The sequence below is a fragment of the Rhamphochromis sp. 'chilingali' genome (assembly GCF_963969265.1).
Source record: "Rhamphochromis sp. 'chilingali' genome assembly, chromosome: 3".
Taxonomy (NCBI): domain Eukaryota; kingdom Metazoa; phylum Chordata; class Actinopteri; order Cichliformes; family Cichlidae; genus Rhamphochromis; species Rhamphochromis sp. 'chilingali'.
In genome coordinates, this window is record NC_137931.1 from 33,406,773 (window position 1) to 33,425,169 (window position 18,397).

Below are 18,397 nucleotides of genomic sequence, written 5' to 3' on the forward strand. Positions count from 1 at the left end.
CTGAGGCTAAACAAAATGAACGAAAGATGGGAGGTGGAAGTTTGCAGTGCAATGACTAGTCACACAAATCACGAAGACAGAAATGAAATAAGAACATAAATTATTAAAGTCTTGATGAGAGACTGAGCTAAAATTAAACAAGTCTACTATTGAGTAGATTTAATGTCAGATAAAAATGATGATGAAATGAAGTCCTTGTGGCCTGGGTTATTTTTGATCCTACTAAAATTCTGGATATCCTCGTATGCTTCAGTCATATCCACTGTTTCATATCCAGTGCTCTATCTCTCTCTCTCAAAATATGTATTGTGTTTAAAAGATATCAAATCAAGTACTGGTCTGCGTCTTCTTATCATGCCAGTTTGTACCACAAGATGGTGCAGTGAGTCAATGCAACCCTTATTTAACCAGGGACACCAATAAAAACAGATTCTTATTTACAATATTGGCCTGGCAAAAACCATGATTGGTAAAAACCTATATATAAGTAAACAAAGTGTACAATGTACAATTCTAACAAATGTAAAAGTCAAAATTTGCCATTAACATATATTATTCATATTATTCAGATATTCATCAACGCAGCCTGAACTCACTTGCAGCATTCGGGCTTTCATGCCGTTATGTAGACTTCACGAGAAGTTCTCTAGGTTTGTTTGGATGTTGGCTGCCTTTTGGTCTGTTCTCTGTCAGGATGATCCCCCACTGCTTCAGTAATGTTGAAGTCTGGGCTCTGGGGAGGCCAATCCATGACTGATAGTGTTCCACTGTTTGATTTTCTTTCTTTTCCTTCCTGAAAAATTAAGCTGCCATAGATCTGCTGATGATATTGCATAGTGGACCAAAATTTGCTGGCACTTCATGTGTTCATAAATCCATCAATTCTGACAAGATCTCTAACACCACTGGCTGAATGTAGTCCCAAATCTTGAGAGAGCCTTCACATGTGTTTTTACAGATGACTGCACGTCTTTTGTCCTCTCTTTGTTCACCTTTCTCAGATTTTTTCTGAGATATGTCACCATACTGTGATCAAATTTATTTATTCATACATCCCAAAGTTGAGAAAATTGTGTGCTGTAGCGGTCAAGACATTAAATACTAAACATTAAACTATTATTTTCAGTTCAATTCAATTTTATTTACACAGCACCAAATCACAACAACAGTCGCCTCAAGGCGCTTTATATCGTACAGTAGATCGTACAATAATAGATACAGAGAAAAACCCAACAATCATATGACCCCCTATGAGCAAGCACTTTGGCGACAGTGGGAAGGAAAAACTCCCTTTTAACAGGAAGAAACCTCCAGCAGAACCAGGCTCAGGGAGGGGCGGGGCCATCTGCTGCGACCGTTTGGGATGAGAGAAGGAAAACAGGATAAAGACATGCTGTGGAAGAGAGACAGAGATTAATAAAAGATATGATTCAGTGTAGAGAGGTCTATTGACACATAGTGAGTGAGAAAGGTGACTGGAAAAGAAAAACTCAATGCATCATGGGAATCCCCCGGCAGCCTACATCTATTGCAGCATAACTAAGGGAGGATTCAGGGTCACCTGGTTCAGCCCTAACTATATGCTTTAGCAAAAAGGAAAGTTTGAAGCCTAATCTTAAAAGTAGAGATAGTGTCTGTCTCCCGAATCCAAACTGGAAGCTGGTTCCACAGAAGAGGGGCCTGAAAACTGAAGGCTCTCCCTCCCATTCTACTTTTAAATACTCTAGGAACAACAAGTAGGCCTGCAGTGCCAGAGCGAAGTGCTCTAATAGGGTGATATGGTACTACATTACATACTGATTATTTAAGACCTTGTATGTGAGGAGCAGGATTCTGAATTCAATTCTGGATTTAACAGGAAGCCAATGAAGGGAATCCAATACAGAAGAAATATGCTCTCTCTTTCTAGTCCCTGTCAGTACTCTTGCTGCAGCATTTTGGATTATTAACTGTGATGAGTAGTAAGATGTTCTGGCTTTGCGGAGGGCTTTCTTATAAAGCAACAAACTATTTCTCCAGGCAAAATGATGATCGTCTAAATTTGTGACACGCCATTTCCTCTCCAAGTTTCCTCTCCGATTCATCTGCTTTAGGCTACATGTTTGAGAATTATACCACGGAGTCAGGTACTTCTGATTTGAGGCCTTAGTTGAAACAGCTTAGGGTATAAGTGAAGTAGAATGGCTCGATAAGATAAAGCAAAATACAACACAAGGTAAAACAAAACAGTATATTAAAAACAGTATATTAAATAGAAAAACTAAAGAGATAAAATTCAGTAATAAAAATGACATAGGTAAAACATTTCATTAAAATGCAATAAAAGTAAAATGTGCAAAACATTCATATAGCCATATTGTGAAAATAAAACAATCATAAAACAAAGTAGAACAATTTACGGATAAATGAGGAAACAAAAAAAATCTGTAGTTTTTTTTCTTTTTGACATTTTAAGAACGTGTTTTCTGAAAAAGCTCCACACAGAGCTGCAGTGCTGTAAAGTGTTAGCGCGCGCACGGAGCGCGTGCCAGTGTCTTCGAACTTCGTGCTGAACCCTGAAAACATCAAAGCGGCGCCCGGCAGCACCTTCTCTACACACCGAGGCCCATGACGTCATTTTATATCACGAAGACGGTACCACGCATGCGCACAGGGGGGGAGAGAAAAAAAAAAAGCCAAAGCGTCACGGAGCGGTACAGCAGCAGTGTATGTGTGTGTGTCCTCATCACGAAGAGAGAGAGTGAACGGGAAGCAGCACCTCCGCCTTTTCCATCCAACATCTTCTCAGAACTCGAGTGGGAACGCGCTCAACTACACCTAGTCCGTACTCCCCCCCTCTTCTTCCTCCTCTTCAAAATGTCCGTGGGCAGTGACTTTGGGAATCCTTTAAGAAAATTCAAACTCGTCTTTCTCGGGGAGCAGAGTGGTAAGGACGCCTTTAATTCTCTGTAGAAGTTGATGTAGTGGCTCGGTGCACCTGCTGCTGCTGCTGGGGCCGGTCGGCAAGTTCATGTTTCAGAAGGAAGCAGAGCTTGATTTAGCCTGGTGACAGGGCGACTGTGTGGAGTTTTAGGACTTAAACTGAGCACCAGGAAGGAGAAAAAAAATGTCTGAGCGGAGCGTGGGGAGGAGATTTTAATCAAATTAGCAGCCCGTGAGGCTTTGCACAATAGTCGGGAGTGTGTGAATTGTCCCTCTGGCTCTTAAGTTTAAAAGTAAAATAACTGAAGCACTAAACCTGAAACGAGCTCTTCGGATGGAGTGCCGGCTGAATGCATGCAGGGAGGCTTGTACCAGCCTCAGGTCTGAGGTCTGATGCTGCTGGGGATGGTACAAGTTGGCAAATATTCCTGTGTGCTGAGACACACCCAGGTTGTCAGTGGCGATGAGATAACTTGTGTGGCTGCAGTCTCTGCCCTGGTATTGTTCCAGCCTGCCTGCCTGATGAGGCTGGGACCAAGTTTGTGTGTCTGTGTATGATGACCTGCTCAGTCATTATTATTTCACACTAAATAGCATATTTCCCCCCCATCCTAAACCATCAGAGTCCAAAGCTTCTCCTTGTCTGAGGTTGTTTTCCTCAGGATTACACAGCTGAGCTCCCTCAGACATGAGCTGAATGTCTGGGTTTTGTCTTCTGAGTAGGGCAGGTCGTTTTATGGTCTTGAGCAGCCCAATGAACCACATTAGTCACAGTTCAGGGCTCCAGCAGGTCATATTGATTACCCAGTACAGTGGGATCATGCATTAGCTTGAATAATGCTTCATTTACAGCAATGTGCCATGTTTATTACTGTGTCTAACTAATAGGACATTATGTAATTTAACCCTGAAGCAACCAAGCTATTTCAGCAGCTCTAAAGAAATACTTTCAGTTTCTCTATTTGTGGTTGTAATGTCTTTACTGTGTCTTTATTTGTGAAAGATAATATAACATTTTTTATACAGTCATTTTATGTAAAAATCCGTTAAAAACACAAATGTACAAACAATTACATGTACAATTACATGTATATATATTATATGTAGTCCTAATGCTAGACATGAAAATGCATTTTAAAGCTTAGGCTATTTTGCATTTTATTATTATATATTATTTGAGGCTTTAGTAACAACAAATCAAAACCTATGAGGTTAAATATATGCTTATATTTACATACACACCTTTCCATTCTATTTGTCTGCCTGAAAACGCACTCCCAACTGCTAAATAACGAAGGCCAAGAAAAACAATGCAGTGATTGCTAACGTAAGTCGTCCACTGTGCAGCACTTGTATATGTGTCCAGCAACCACTGTGAATAATGAAGACTTCTGGGAAAGGGTCAGCAAACCGGACAAAAGATGTTACCTCCTCACGGAGGAGAAACAGAGTGCGATCTCACAGCTGTCGAGTTTTATTACCATCCATCACGCAGGTACAATGAATTATGTGAAAGATTCTTTTTTGGCTCTAGCAGATGCACTTAAGTCAGGTGGATAAACATCTCATTTGTCTGCAGGGACGTTTATGATAATTTTTTTTCACCAAAATCATCAATCACAATCAACAATTGTGTTAAATAATCGTGAACTCAATATTATGATATTCAGTTAGGCTGTCATTGTGGAACTCTACTAAAGCCTTGATGGAGATACTTGTGACAATAACAGCTCATTTGACTTCTTCCTAGAAATTAAAATGATTGAAAACTGTAATTAATAAGAAAATGTATGGATATATTTTATAAATAAAAGAAACAGTGAATGAGAAAAACAAAGAGAGCCACTTTAATTCTATTCCGTTGGACCCTTTTACAGCTAACCCTTGTTTCTCTTTTCTGAACTGAGTACTTTCTGTCATATTTCAGGTCTACTTCCAGAACAAAAGCACTGGTGTTTAGGAATTAGTGGGGGTGATCTCCGCCTATACAGCATACTCATACTACCTGTGGAAAAACCCAGAACCTATTCTAATGGTTGCTAAACCAGATCTTTATTGATACATACTGAGGTGTCAAAACTCGTCATTAAGGGTACTGGTAAGGTTGACAAATATCACCTTTACCGGGGGGAAAGAGTTTAGCAACTTGAAGTTAAACTAGGTCATAGGTAAGGTGAGGTAAGGGCCAATTGCCCCCTGTTGGCCATTAGAAAACAATGCTTGGTAGGTTCTGCATCCATCTTTACATGCAGTCTATGAGGAGCCCCCTCTGTTAACAACTGACACAAGTGTTTTCATCTATGAGTCCAGCTATTCTGTAGTGCAGGGGTGGCCAACCAGTCAGAGACCAAGAGCCACTTTTTTTTTACTGTGTTACCGCAAAGAGCCACATCATACGCATGGGCACACATGAACATCACCCATCCTTTCCTCCCTCTCTCTCTCTCTCTCTCTCTCACACTCACACACACACACACACACACACACCTCTGCTCAGCCAGATTTATTGTAAATGTCACACACCAACATGATAATGACAGAAATGGACTCCTACAGTACTAAAACCACAGGCCAGTCATTTTCAACAATGAACATTGTGTGCACTGTCTCACACACACACACGTTTGAAACAGACCGTGCAAATATTGCCAACTGAGGCTTGTCTTGTATATCACAACTCTCATCCAATGCGACACTAAAATACTCACATGCTTGAAGGTCAGAGTGCAACTGTGATTCAATAGCCGTGTTAATGTCCGATATTCTGTGTTCAACAGTGTGGCGGGACAGTTGGACGTCTGATACCATGCGTTTTAATTTGTCGTTTTCAGGAGAAAAGAGTCCAACAACATCACTGAGGCATTTTTTAACGAACTCCCCTTCATTGTATGGCTTTTTAGCCCGTGCAATGTTCCAAGCCAGCTGATAGGATGCGAGCGTTATGGTCTCTGACCGCTTCGTAAATTTTTGGAAAAACTGTATCTGCTTTTCTGCCTGACTTTTCAAAGTGGCCAACTCGTGCTTGCGAAGTTCAGTCCCTTTTGGAAATTCCTGGTCGATGTTAGCATGGAGTGAGCTGAAGTGGCGCTGAAGATTTGAAGCTTTGAAATGCGCTAATGACGTCTGACATATAAGGCAGAATGGCTTACCATTGCGTTCAACAAAAAAATATAAACTCTCCCACTCTGTTAAAAACGTCCTGTGTTCATCTTCATATTTTCTTTTTGCTGTGCATTTTTTTCCTGCCATTTTAAGGGCGAACTTGCTCCTACTGGGAAACTTTGCGGTATTTTCATCTCACACACATGCGCATTTGATGAAAAATACCGTATTGAACTCAAGCGAAGCGAACGCGCACATTTTAAAACAACAACATAAAAAAAATCAAAACACAAACATAAACTTTGATATGAACGTAAGAGCCGCATGAAACCAGGCAAAGAGCCGCATGCGGCTCGAGAGCCGCGGGTTGGCCACCCCTGCTGTAGTGCCTTGGATCTAGAATTTGTTGGTACTGTCCTACACGAGGCACCAGCGGTGTGCGCCTAATGAGAAAAATGATAATTACAAGTGATTTCAAAGCATTGTGATGCTTCAGATTTCCCTTTTTAGCTTATAAAACCAACAGCACATTCTGCTCAGTCGGCTCGCAGTGCTCTCGTCAGCAAATGAAAGTAAATTAGACGCAGTTTATATAAAATGTACAAACATACGCCTGCTAGTTAGCTTTTTCCTCTTGGGCAATTTTATGACATTAAGTGCCAAGCAACAAGCCAAAGGGGATTTATTTGGCTGGATAAACATAATATCAGGGAGTGCACTGTCTGTATTTACCCAACCACAAAGCCGTCTGATTCTTTTGACATTTCAAATTATGGTCACACTGAGAGACATAATGTCTTATCCAGTAAATTTATTCGTTTTAGACATGAATACAAATAAAATCTTTATTTTTATCTCTTTGTGTGCTGTATAAAACTTAATTTGAGGCTTGTGTAACCCATATTGATTCATAGTTCAAATAAGATTTGTATAAAAGAGGCTACTGAAGGCAAGCAAGCAAAAATGGCATTTAAGCAATCATTGCATCTCATCTCACTGTAAGTGTTTTACCTGTTTATCCGTTTATCTCTCGTTTGTTTGTTAGAATTGCGGATCATTTTTCACAGTGTGCACACAAAATATTTCTAAAACGTAAGGTAACAAACGAAGGTCTGTTTCAGCCAGGAAAAATCCCTGTACATGAACATACACTAAAACTAACTAACAATAGGCCTGAATTATTGATAAAGGACATTTCTTATCCTAAGCAAAGTGGGCCACTTGGTAATTAAATTTCCTAATTGTTCAGCTTGTTGTTACAGCTTGAAGTCATTGCTCACCAACACGTGGTCTTAATAAATGCCGTTGTAGGGTGTTTACTCACTGGCGAACAGCAAGACTGCATTTATCAGCATTTTTCTGTGTTTGCTCTATTGCGGTGAAACTTATTTTATGCTACACATGCACACCAATGGATTTGCTGGGTTTTGTGTTCAGCTCCTGCGATACATAATAAAGGATTTTAGACTCAGCATTTCCTATAACAACTGCTCACTTTCAGGTGATTAAGGCGACTTCTGCAAACTTTTATTAGCAAGATAAATGTTTGTAAAACAGCCATGTGGGTTTGTCAGTAGTGCTGGATCATTAATCTGATTTTAATTTAAGTTAGATTTTGCCAATGAGTTGTTATAAAACCAAGTTAGCTTCTATATAGCCCGACCTGTGACCTGTGGTGTCTACTTTGGTGGCTTCAAGATTACATCTTTGCAAGTGAATCACTGAGCGTGGAGCTCCCACTCTGGGCAAGTTACTGCCCCAAGTGGAAGAGTTTCGGTATCTGGTGGTCGTGTCCATTAGTTAAGGGGAAAAGGTGCGTGAGATTGAAGATGGATTGGGACCAATCTGTTGTGGTAAAGAAGAGAGAGATGAGCTTAAAAGCAAAGCTGTCAATTTACCGGCCGATCTATGTTACTACTCAGAGTAAAACTTCTGCTCCTTCCCATCAAAAGGAACCAGTTGAGGTTGTTTGGGCATCTAACTGGGATACCTCATGGAGACTTCCTATGCGAGGTGTTTCAGGCATGTCTTGGAGGGGTCAGACCAGGACTTGCTGGGAAGATTATAGTTTTCAGGATCAAATCCAACTATTTCTTTTGGCTGATGTTAGCATGTCTGTTATGGCCCTTTTTTGCAGCCTAGATTAAGATTTTTGCCATAACATAGAAAGTTTGTTGTGGTCTAAAGGCACTTTAGTTGGTCTCATTCTTTGGGTTTTCTTACCCCTCAAAAAAGCTTAAGAGTGTGCCAATGAAAGGGCATAATTTTTTAAATAAAATTACTTTTAAAGAAAGACATTCTTTATGAAATGGCCAGATATAAAAGGAAAATTAATTGTTTTCTGTCAAATACAGTAACATAGACTCTTTGCTTTTAATATGTGGAGACCAGTCATGTTGACCCCCCCTCCCAAATACCCATTCTGATTCAGGAAACATCCTGATTCTGAATTCCACTGGAGACCCAGCAGGTCTGTACATATATTCTTGTGGAGTTAAGTGTGTTCCTGTTATCAGTGCGAGGGGACTTTATTTGTCAACCATCCAGACAGCAGCAGCGGCAGCCTCATCTCCGGTGGAGCTGCGTGTCTCTGACACGTCGACTATAATTGCAGCTGGTGCCCAGGCGGGCGTGAATCCCATCAGCTCAGCCGCTATCTTTTATTAATATACACAACTGGACTGAAGTATGTCACAAAAAAACACCCCTTATTGTTCTTTTTGAGTTGAGAGTCCCTGTGTACAGTGAAGGCCCCATAATGGTGGACGTGGCTGAAAAATGTCTATAAAGGGAAAGATGGCACGATGTGCTGTTTTTCATAAAAGAATCCACTAACGTCAGAGAGGTGGAGGCTCTACATTAAGTGGGTGGAAGCAGGAGGCAGAATGTGAAATGAGCTGTCAGGAAGCCATACTTCTTTAGGTGTTTTACACTCCGTGCACAAAGAAGGTTGGCTAAACATTTCCTTGACAAAGCTGAGGGCTTTAAGCAGGCCAATCAGCTGTTTCCAAGTATGCGCACCCACACTCCTGGTGGCAACCGCTTTTTACCCGTTCCAGCCTGAGTGCAATCAACCAAGTCTTTGTTAGAACACCTCAGATTACTGATCTGCATTTATTGGGCTATGAGTATTGTGCCTTAGGCGTCTTTTCACAGGAGCAATACTACATGGTACTTTGTAAAAGGCAATTGTTTGGAGCTAATCCCCTGGCTGAATGCTTCATTTCACCCCAGACAAACAGATGGGAATATATTTGGAAGACACATCCTCTTGGCCGCCATGAGCTTTTGCTCACTGAATCAAAAGGCCATCTTCTACCCTTTGCTGCACAGAGATTACCACTGTACAAACCAGCGCTGGCTTCAAAATACTCCTGAATCACCGGACTGACATGTTCCAAAGTAGGGCTCAGTTAGTTGTCTAATGCATCAATCAGTATGTCTCTAGGAAACAGCTTTCTGAGCAAATGAAACTCTGGGGTTAGGCTCACAACAGACTGCCATACACCAGCCAACAATTTCTCACTTTCAGATTCTGAAACCACAAACCGTGTATTTCTCACGTTTCAATAACATACAGCTTGTTGTGCATACTCTGCACAATGACAAGCAGAAGGTAGTGCAAAAAAGTCTGTAGCAAGAACAGGCAAGTCAAACCACTGTAATGTTTTGTTTTTTTTGTTTTTTTTTTAGCTTTATTGCCTGTGGCTCAGTTTTGGCTCCTGTTCTTGGTTTGATGGCTTCTATTTGCACCAATTTCATGGTATTTTTTAAATATTTATTATTTCTGATTTTGTGTATCTTTAACACTCAACCACTTGACCTTTATGTGAACAAATGGGGAATTTCATTAACCAATTTCTTAATTATTCTAAGCAGGAATACTTTCCTAATGCCTCTGTTGGTGTTTATTCTATCTATACTTTTTCCTTTATCCATGATATGCTATTCTAAAAGTGTTCTTATTAGAACATTTTCTTCTAAAATGTTTCTTATGTCATTCCTTTCAACATTTTTAGTAAATTTAGTAAAGAACATGAACTATATGAGCAAATGGCATTTATTTAGTACATCCTTCTCTGTTGCTTCTTTCAATAGTGCACATTTGAGTGAATTATGTGTTACAGTCTGCTGATATCATTTTAACACAAAAATATAAATCAGCTGCTGACTCTGTGGTGCTTTTTTCAACAACAGACTACATTGAAGTCATCATAGTCACGCTGTTTTTCATCCTTTTTTGTTGCCATGCTTCAATTTCAAAGTAAATCTGAATAAACATCTGGTTTGTAGATGTTTGAATATTTTAAAAACATTTGAGTGAGCGAATGTAGTGATTAGAATTGCACCAATGATGTGAAAAAACAAACAAAAAAAAAAACTTATGTTACACAACTTTTCATTGTCCTCGCCATAAAATTGGTACCATTCCTGCAAAAAACTTGAAAATCTATGGAAGCAGACAGAGACATTTATGGTAGGAAAGATTTTTACTGTATGCTATATGCCATAAATACTATAAAGGTAAAATATGCAAGAGGCTCATTCTTGCCAGGAGTATAGAGAATATAAAACATTTGAATGTAAATGGTAGCCATGCAGTAAATGGCCTCAGAGCTGATTCAAACGTTGGCAAATCCGGGTTTCATACATTTATCAGCTGATGGGAAATTCTCGCTTTGTGAATCAGAGGAGGTTGTAGATGAAATATGTGGAGAATGTGTGCTTTTAGCGTGGGTCGACTTGTTTGTTGTATTCCTGTCGTCACAAATGTTCCAGCTCCTTAAAACTTTATGTAACACCTTTGCAAACAAAAAAAAAATAAAAATCTATATTTATCCGGCTTTAGCACCGTAATTTCAAGCTGCAAAATACCCCTGCCGGTCTAGTAGTAGGAATAGTTAATAATCTATTGAATTTTCAGTGGTGGGAGTGAAGTTGACTCATGGGATTTAAAATAAATAAATAAATAAATTAAAGAAAACACCTACAGGTGATTAAAAGTAACTTCCCTGTTCAGAAATTTTCCCCTCTGAGTAGTTATAGCTCGCTCTGCTTTCTGCACTGCAGTGCTTTGAGTTTAAAATAGAGCCCCAGAAGAAAGGAAGGTGCCACTCACCTTCTTTAAATCAATATTTCAATATACTTAGAAATGACAAGCTTGCTTAGTTTTTACTGATTCTATAAACCAGTGTCAAATTTCATATTCCCATTTGACCTGTTACTGGGGCTGTACAATAAGTTGTTGAGCATCTGAAAGAAAGTAAGTTTAAAAATGTAAAATTCATAGATACCAGAGATCATCTTCTGACTTATAGATTTCTACAAACATGGAGCATTGCTATAACTTTAGAATTGAATGGAGCCAGAAAACTGAATGTGGCTCTGTTTTGGGGGGTTAGTGAAGATAAAGACAATAAAACTGAAACGATGGAGGTTACATTGTGTTCATTCAAAAATCTTACTGAGAGTTCTAGATAAACCGAGACAAACCCACCTTCTGCAAAAACAACACCTGAGACCAGATGATCCACATTAGTTTGTTTTGAAAGATAATTTGATGCTTCACCTACAAACATGTTTAATCAGTATTGCAAAAGTCATTCCTAGACAACTTTAAATCCACTGCCATCTCCAAAGTTAGTCAAAACAAAATCTTTCATGTTGTGCAAGAGTGTGTAAGACTAGACGGCGTCAAGTGAGTGATGGGTGGAACAGAACAGGCGAGGTCTCGCTGGGTTTGATTTAACTCCTCATCATCTCCTTTGAGATTCACTAATTTGACTAAAACTGTCATTAACTAAAATAATGTAAAGGATAAATACAGCTTTAAATCTCTGGAGTCTTTAAATGTAAAGTGGAGCTGCTGTTTTGGGATTTCAGCCTGTCCCACCGCCTCCTATTCTAAAAGTGAATCATTAAAACTGAGTAGCTGGAGACTGAGCTTGTAGCGTTTTCTATGATTGAGGAACTGCAGATTGGCTGTTCAACACTGGCACTTTGTCTAGTCTTCATTCCCTGAGTAGCATCTGTGTTTGCTGTAGTATCTGCCAATCTACCTCCATCTAAAGATAGCTGTTCTTCTTTCATTTCACATCTAATTGCATCTTCCCAGAAAGTATTCTTCTCTTACGGATTGAGGGAAATGACTCCCTGATAGCTTTGATCTGCTATTGATCGGCTCAGCTGGCCATTAATAGTCTAAGTTAGTCCCTTTATCTGTGGCTTTAGGGCAACAATGCAGACTGTTATTTTTTTATATTCCAAGCAGCTGGGGCTCATTACCTGTTTTATGCTTTCATTCTGGTGATAACCATGGACGGAGGGCATATGGTTTTATGTGGTTCTTCTGTCTCACTCGTATAGTGCCTTCAGGGAATTTCTTCATATGTGGCACAAATGCTCACTCAAGAATGAACTGGCTAGATTTTCAAAAGAAGACATGTTCCCTTAGAAAAAATGTTTATGGACATGACTCAGGAATTCATACACAAATGACCAAATTTATAGGATAAAATGAGAAAGTGGTGGGACTCTGTATCCAAATATATATTCTCTCACCATATTGTCAGGGCTCTGTGTGCGGGCAGGTGGAAATGTGGATCCAAATGCAGGACTCCGAGACGAAATGTAACTGAAAACCACAGCTTTTATTGCTGGCATGAAACAAAACACAAACCAAACCATGAAACCAAGCACTCCATACTGTACAGTAATGCCACTGTTTTGCACATGTCTCAACTCTGTATATTTTTATATATTTTGTTTATTGTTGACTCTATTTAATTTGTAAAATATGTGTATACACACACACACACACACACACACACACACACACACGTAGAAAAACATTTAGTATACACATCCAAAACAATTTTTTTTTTTTTGCATATACTATTATATATTTTACATATATTTATTAGTTTCAGATTTAGCCATTCGTATATTTTGCCTGTTTATGTTATTGTATTTTGCACAACTCTGTTGCTTGTGAAGCTCACACACAAGAATTTCACTCACATGTATTGTACCAATGTACCTGCACATGTGATGTGACAATAAAAGTGATTTGATTTGATTTGATTTGATTTGATTTGAACACACAGGCAGGATTTGAGGGTACGACGCGACACTGGGTTGAGGAAAACACAGGGCTAATATACACAGGATGGTAATCAGGGAATGGGTAACAGGAGGGAGACACAGCTGGGAGAAATTGGGGCTGACAAGACAGGAGGAGCAAAGCTGGACACACTGATATAAGACACAATCCTTCAAAATAAAACAGGAAACAATACACAAGGATGCAGACTAGGAAACACAGACTTAACACGGGCAGAACTAAAAATAAACCAGAATAAGATGGAACATAGAACATCATCATCAAATAGATCAAGAAGATAACCAAAAAATACAAAATCAAACCAAAACATGAAAACTCAAAATACTGGGTCAAAACTGACCCAGAACCGTGACACATATGGTACCTGGGGTAGGCTCCACCCCTCGTACAACCCTAAAATGGATAAGCAGAAAAGAATGGATGGCTGGATGGACGGATAATGAAAAAAGATAGAAAACCACTTTGACAAAGTGAAACTGAACCACATTCTTGTATTTATATTAAAAACACTGCAAGAAATTATAAAAAAAAAGAAAAAACAACAACAAAATAATAGTAGTAAAGGTCAGTTTTTCTCTGACCTTTACTACAGTGAGACAGAGTTCATTTAGCCAGCACGGGACAACTTTAATGTATCGTTTTTATGTTCCACAAAAACACTTCTCTGGCCATTAGTCTACACCATGACTGAGAAGTAGAGATGGAAATTGTAATGATGTCAAGCATTTGTTTAGAAACTGAGATGTGACACTAATCTTTGGTGCCTATCTATCAAATCCCTTCATCCATGTGAACTACGCCTTGAATGACCAACACACCTTTCCAAGTTGCATGGACCTGACTGAAATTTACATTTCATTTCATGTGCTTGCCGTCTTTTCTGTGCTGAAAGTCTTCAATCTGTGACTTCCACTCTATCTGAAAGTATTTTATGTTTTTGCACTCTTCCTGGACCAACCATCGTCTGCCCATACACTTCTACACAACCCTAAGGAGAGGTGCCCCTGGTGACCATGGTAAAAAAAAAGAAAAAAAAAGGCAGGTCTCATTTTTCAGACCCACCTTTATACTGACTATGATGCAAGTGCTGTTTTTGCCGCTCAGACATTGTTCACCTTGCCTAACCAGCATTGTCTTAAGTGCTTATGTCTGCTGCAACACATTTGTAAGTGCATACCATAATGTTTCAAAAATAATTAGGGGTCTGATATTATGTTGAAAGCTGTTTTTTGTTTGCCAAACTGTAATTTTAATGTTTGTCTAAGTGTTTTCAGTTCTGCAGTGGTTGGTTTGCAGTCAGAGAATACCAAGCAGAGCAATGGTAGCTCTGTGTACAGTACTTATGCTGCACAGCTGAGCGGGTGTGTTCTCACAGGCCCATGGGAAAAGCACCGCCTCACTTATTCACTCTGCCCAGAATAAAACAAATGTGTGTGCTGCCCATGCAGTGATGTAGAGAAAGCGTCTGATTCAGTTCACCCTCTCAGTGTGTGAGGGGAAGATTTAGGATGTATCTGACGACACACTTTTACAAAGATAAAGCGGCGGGCGTGGGTGCTGCTCTTCTACAAATCTAACGTCTTACCCTGTTGTATTAGAGATCAGGTTTAACAAGGATCCAGGAACATTTGAAAGTGCCTGACATTATTCAGGCAGAGAAGCTGTTTTCAGACTGTTCTCTCTAAATTGTGTGTCTTAGAGACAGATTGGGTTCTTGCTTAATGTGAGATCTTTTGAAGGAGAAAGGCAGAGAATCCCATTTCAACTTAATCCCAGTTGCTCAAACAGAACGGCTCGGTGAATAAAATCCCCGCTGTGGAGGAAGGCTGTCATTTACCCGGCATGGGATGTGACACTTGACTGAGTTCAGCAGGTCTCCATCGGTGTTTACCCTTTCTCCAGCTTCCCAGATGAGTCCTCATCATGGGGCTGAATGCATCCTGCTGAAGCCTTCATTTGACCTGCGCTAAAGGGATGCAAGGCGTGGTGGGGGTTTTTTCTCTTTGACTAATGGGGTTTTTAAACCTTTTTATCAATTCTAGAATAACAAATGTTTTCAAGCACTGATTAATATAGTAGATGTGACTGCAGGAATATATTGTCTCATTGAGATGCCAGTGTGAGCAACATGCAGAAGGTCCTGCAGGGATTTATAGAGTGGAGGCAAGCTGAACATTCATCACTGCAGTTTAACATAGTAGGGAGCATTAAATCTAACTCAGCGGGCAAAGAAATGAATCACTGCAAGACAATTTGCAGAGGAAGGCAATGCAGAAACCCAGCCCTAAAAAATCGTAAAAAACAAAAACAAAAAACCCAAACAGTAAAACTGACATAAATGGGTGTGGAGAGGATCAGAAAAGCAGGACACGAGGAACACAAAAACAGGTGAAAAGCAAACCTTTAATGAGTTGTTGCAAATGTCAAAAAATACAGGCAGGGAACAAACAGAAATCCAATTGTGAACACAGGGAGCCAGGGAATGAATCAGCAAAAAACACCGGGGAGATTAGACCAACAACAATGTCAAAACAGGGACCCCAAAACTTCCAAAAACATCAAATGTTACAAAAAACAGGAAGAAAGAACTCAAAGCATCATAATCATCTCCCAAAGCTTCTAGGGAGTTTGGGTCTAGTGTTTAGGTCTTGTGTTGACAAGCTGAACAGATCGCCATAATCTTCTTTTTTAACTAAGTTTTGTAATTTGTCTATAGCAGGTGTCACAACCTTTACTACCAAATAAGCCATTTTTGAGCAATTTTTGCTTAAAAAGTCTGTATGGAGCTACAAAACATATTTGAGTCTTATAATGACGGTAACACAGACTGCTGAGTAAAACTGGTTCCAGCCAGGTTACAGAAAGGTGTAAGTAATTAAAATATTCCAAGCAGTGGTTTTATGATTATTTGGTACCTATCTTTGCATATTAGTTACAGTATTACTATGTGTTGTTGCATTTATCCTTTATCTTTCTCCCTTTCCACACCCCTCTGCAGAGCTCACTTTGTCTTTGTGTTCATGGACAGGAAGCTGTCTTCAGACCTTGCTTCAAGTCTTTTCTCTCTCTCCTATTTTTTTTTTTTTTTTTTTTTGCAAAGGCAATCCTTGATCTGAAACACACTGGCTTCAATGCTTGTTTTGTTTCTACTGCAGGTAAATCTGACTCGAATTTCATAGCCTGTGATTAGCCCTGAGTCAGCATTTCTTTGCTGGGCTCAGTTTCCAAATATCAAAGCTACATTTTGTTACAAACTGCTGGTTCTGAGCCAGCAAAAAAAAATCTGAAGCTTTGCTGAAAACAAACTCAAGATGTCCTACATTCTTTAACCCCTGCGTACCACTTTGACCTCATTTCACTTTTACATTTGCAATTAATTGCGATAAAAATTTGAACGGACTACTTCTAAATGATCATTAATTAAATACCAATGTGACAAACAAGCATCACTACCCTTGATGTTCGATCTGTTTTTGGTAATTCACTGGAGAAAATGTAAGAGAGTGCATTTTTGGTTCACTTGAAAGCTTCATGAGTGGAGGAGGCTGATCAAAACAAGTGCTTTTGGTTTTTTATATTTGGATACCAGGCTCATCTTTAAGCTGTCATTCATTCCTTCTGTGTCAAAACTAGTTTTTAATATATTCAGAATCAGATCAGCTAATTTTAAAGGAGTCAGGTGGGTCTCTTCACGTTTGCTTAATTTTATATGGAATTACCCGTTTGGACATTTGCCAGAGTCAGGTAAAGGAGCTTTAAACACTAAGTGTGTTCCTGATTGTATTACTTGTCTTGGAAAACATAATGGCTGTTTTCTCTGTCCAAACCTCACGCTCCTGATGCATTACAGTGCTGCATGTAGCTGTAATAACTCATAAAGCGGCAAAATCAACATTAGTTTAAACAATCTTGATTTGCAAATAGGTTAGAAATAATTTATTCCATGTGATAAAAACAGCTGCATATTTTCATTGTCAGGACATCAAATGATGTTAAAAGATCTGCACTTTGGCCAGCATGAGCTAAATATATTTTCCGTTTTCCTCGTACTTCCATTAACAGGTGGTGATATGGACACCTGGGTAATGCAACTTTTTGTTTGTGGTGGATTTTTTTCCTTGCAATATTTTTATGGGGGCGGCACCATAGCGCCCTCTTTTGACAGTCTGCCACCGGTTTAAATCCTCACAGTCAATTTTATTCATCATAGTCCACTCTAAAATGTTTGCACAATGCAGAACATGTCACACATCTTTATGATCTTTGACTATATTTATATTCATATGAAGCCTTGTTAAGCCTTGCAACCACTTTTTAATTAATACACATTTTTCTCTTGTGACCGGTGGTTGCCAGCGAGTCACCGACCAGTTTGAAGGAACATTTTCTTACATGCGATCAGAGAAAGTGCCCACTGCTGACGATTAGAAAGAATGCAGATTTAAGGCTCTTCCTCATTGGCTTCAATCTTTATACCTTTAAGTTATGTCCATCTTTTATTACATCTGCTGTAGTTCTTATCTAACAAGTTGACCAGAAATTTGGGTGTTTCTGATTTCCCAACAACCACACGTCATGCTGATCATTTAACTGCAGATGTTACCCCCATTGAGAGGCGAGCCTTTCAGTTTAGAATGAGATTCATCCTCGATAAATAACATAAGTAGGACTTTTTAAAAATGATGTAGTGAACCAAGTTTCACTAGATATGTGTGAATGACTGGAAATGAAAGCAGCGTCCTGGTTTTCTGACAGGATACTGGGTAAAATAGTTTCATTTCTGCAGCCTCCAGCTGCTCTCTGCCTTCTGAGAATGAAATCTAATTTAATCATTAAAACGTCATGTTGGTCTCTCTGAAGCCCTCTGGCCACAAACAGCAGAAATATGACTTCTGTCTTCTTTCCCAAGGCAATCACAAACACCAAAGAGTTATATACCTCCAAGCTGGTGTCACACCTAGGTGGACATGGGATTGTGTTATTGCTGTGTATGTAGCCGTATTGTTGTTGTTGCTTTTAGTAATGCCTCATTAGGCTGCATAGGAGCTGAAATGGCTTTCTGAGTGCTTTGTGTGTGCACGGGAGACTCAGCCTTTGAGTCTGAAAGCATCTTCATCCATTATTCAGAGGTATTGGTAAATGGATGTCCCGTCCATAGTCCCTTTTTTTTCTGCAGGTGTAGTTCATGTGACAGGCATTGTAGAAATAATCAGTACTGCACAGATTCCTGAGACTGCCACGGGGCCGATC

At 39.5% G+C, this 18,397-nt stretch overlaps 1 protein-coding gene across 2 annotated transcripts in view; it reads left to right on the plus strand.

Annotated features, from left to right (window-relative positions):
- The first annotated feature begins 2,650 nt into the window (after positions 1–2,650).
- The window catches only part of rab6ba (RAB6B, member RAS oncogene family a), a 65,948-nt gene continuing 50,201 nt past the window's right edge, over positions 2,651–18,397 (plus strand). Inside the window, exon 1 of one of the 2 annotated variants that reach the window (XM_080877091.1) lies at positions 2,651–2,926. In XM_080877091.1, coding sequence (XP_080733217.1) covers positions 2,857–2,926 — 70 coding nt within the window. In that variant the 5' untranslated portion in view covers positions 2,651–2,856. The remainder of the gene's footprint in view (positions 2,927–18,397) is intronic. The other variant, XM_080877090.1, reaches the window with a different exon arrangement.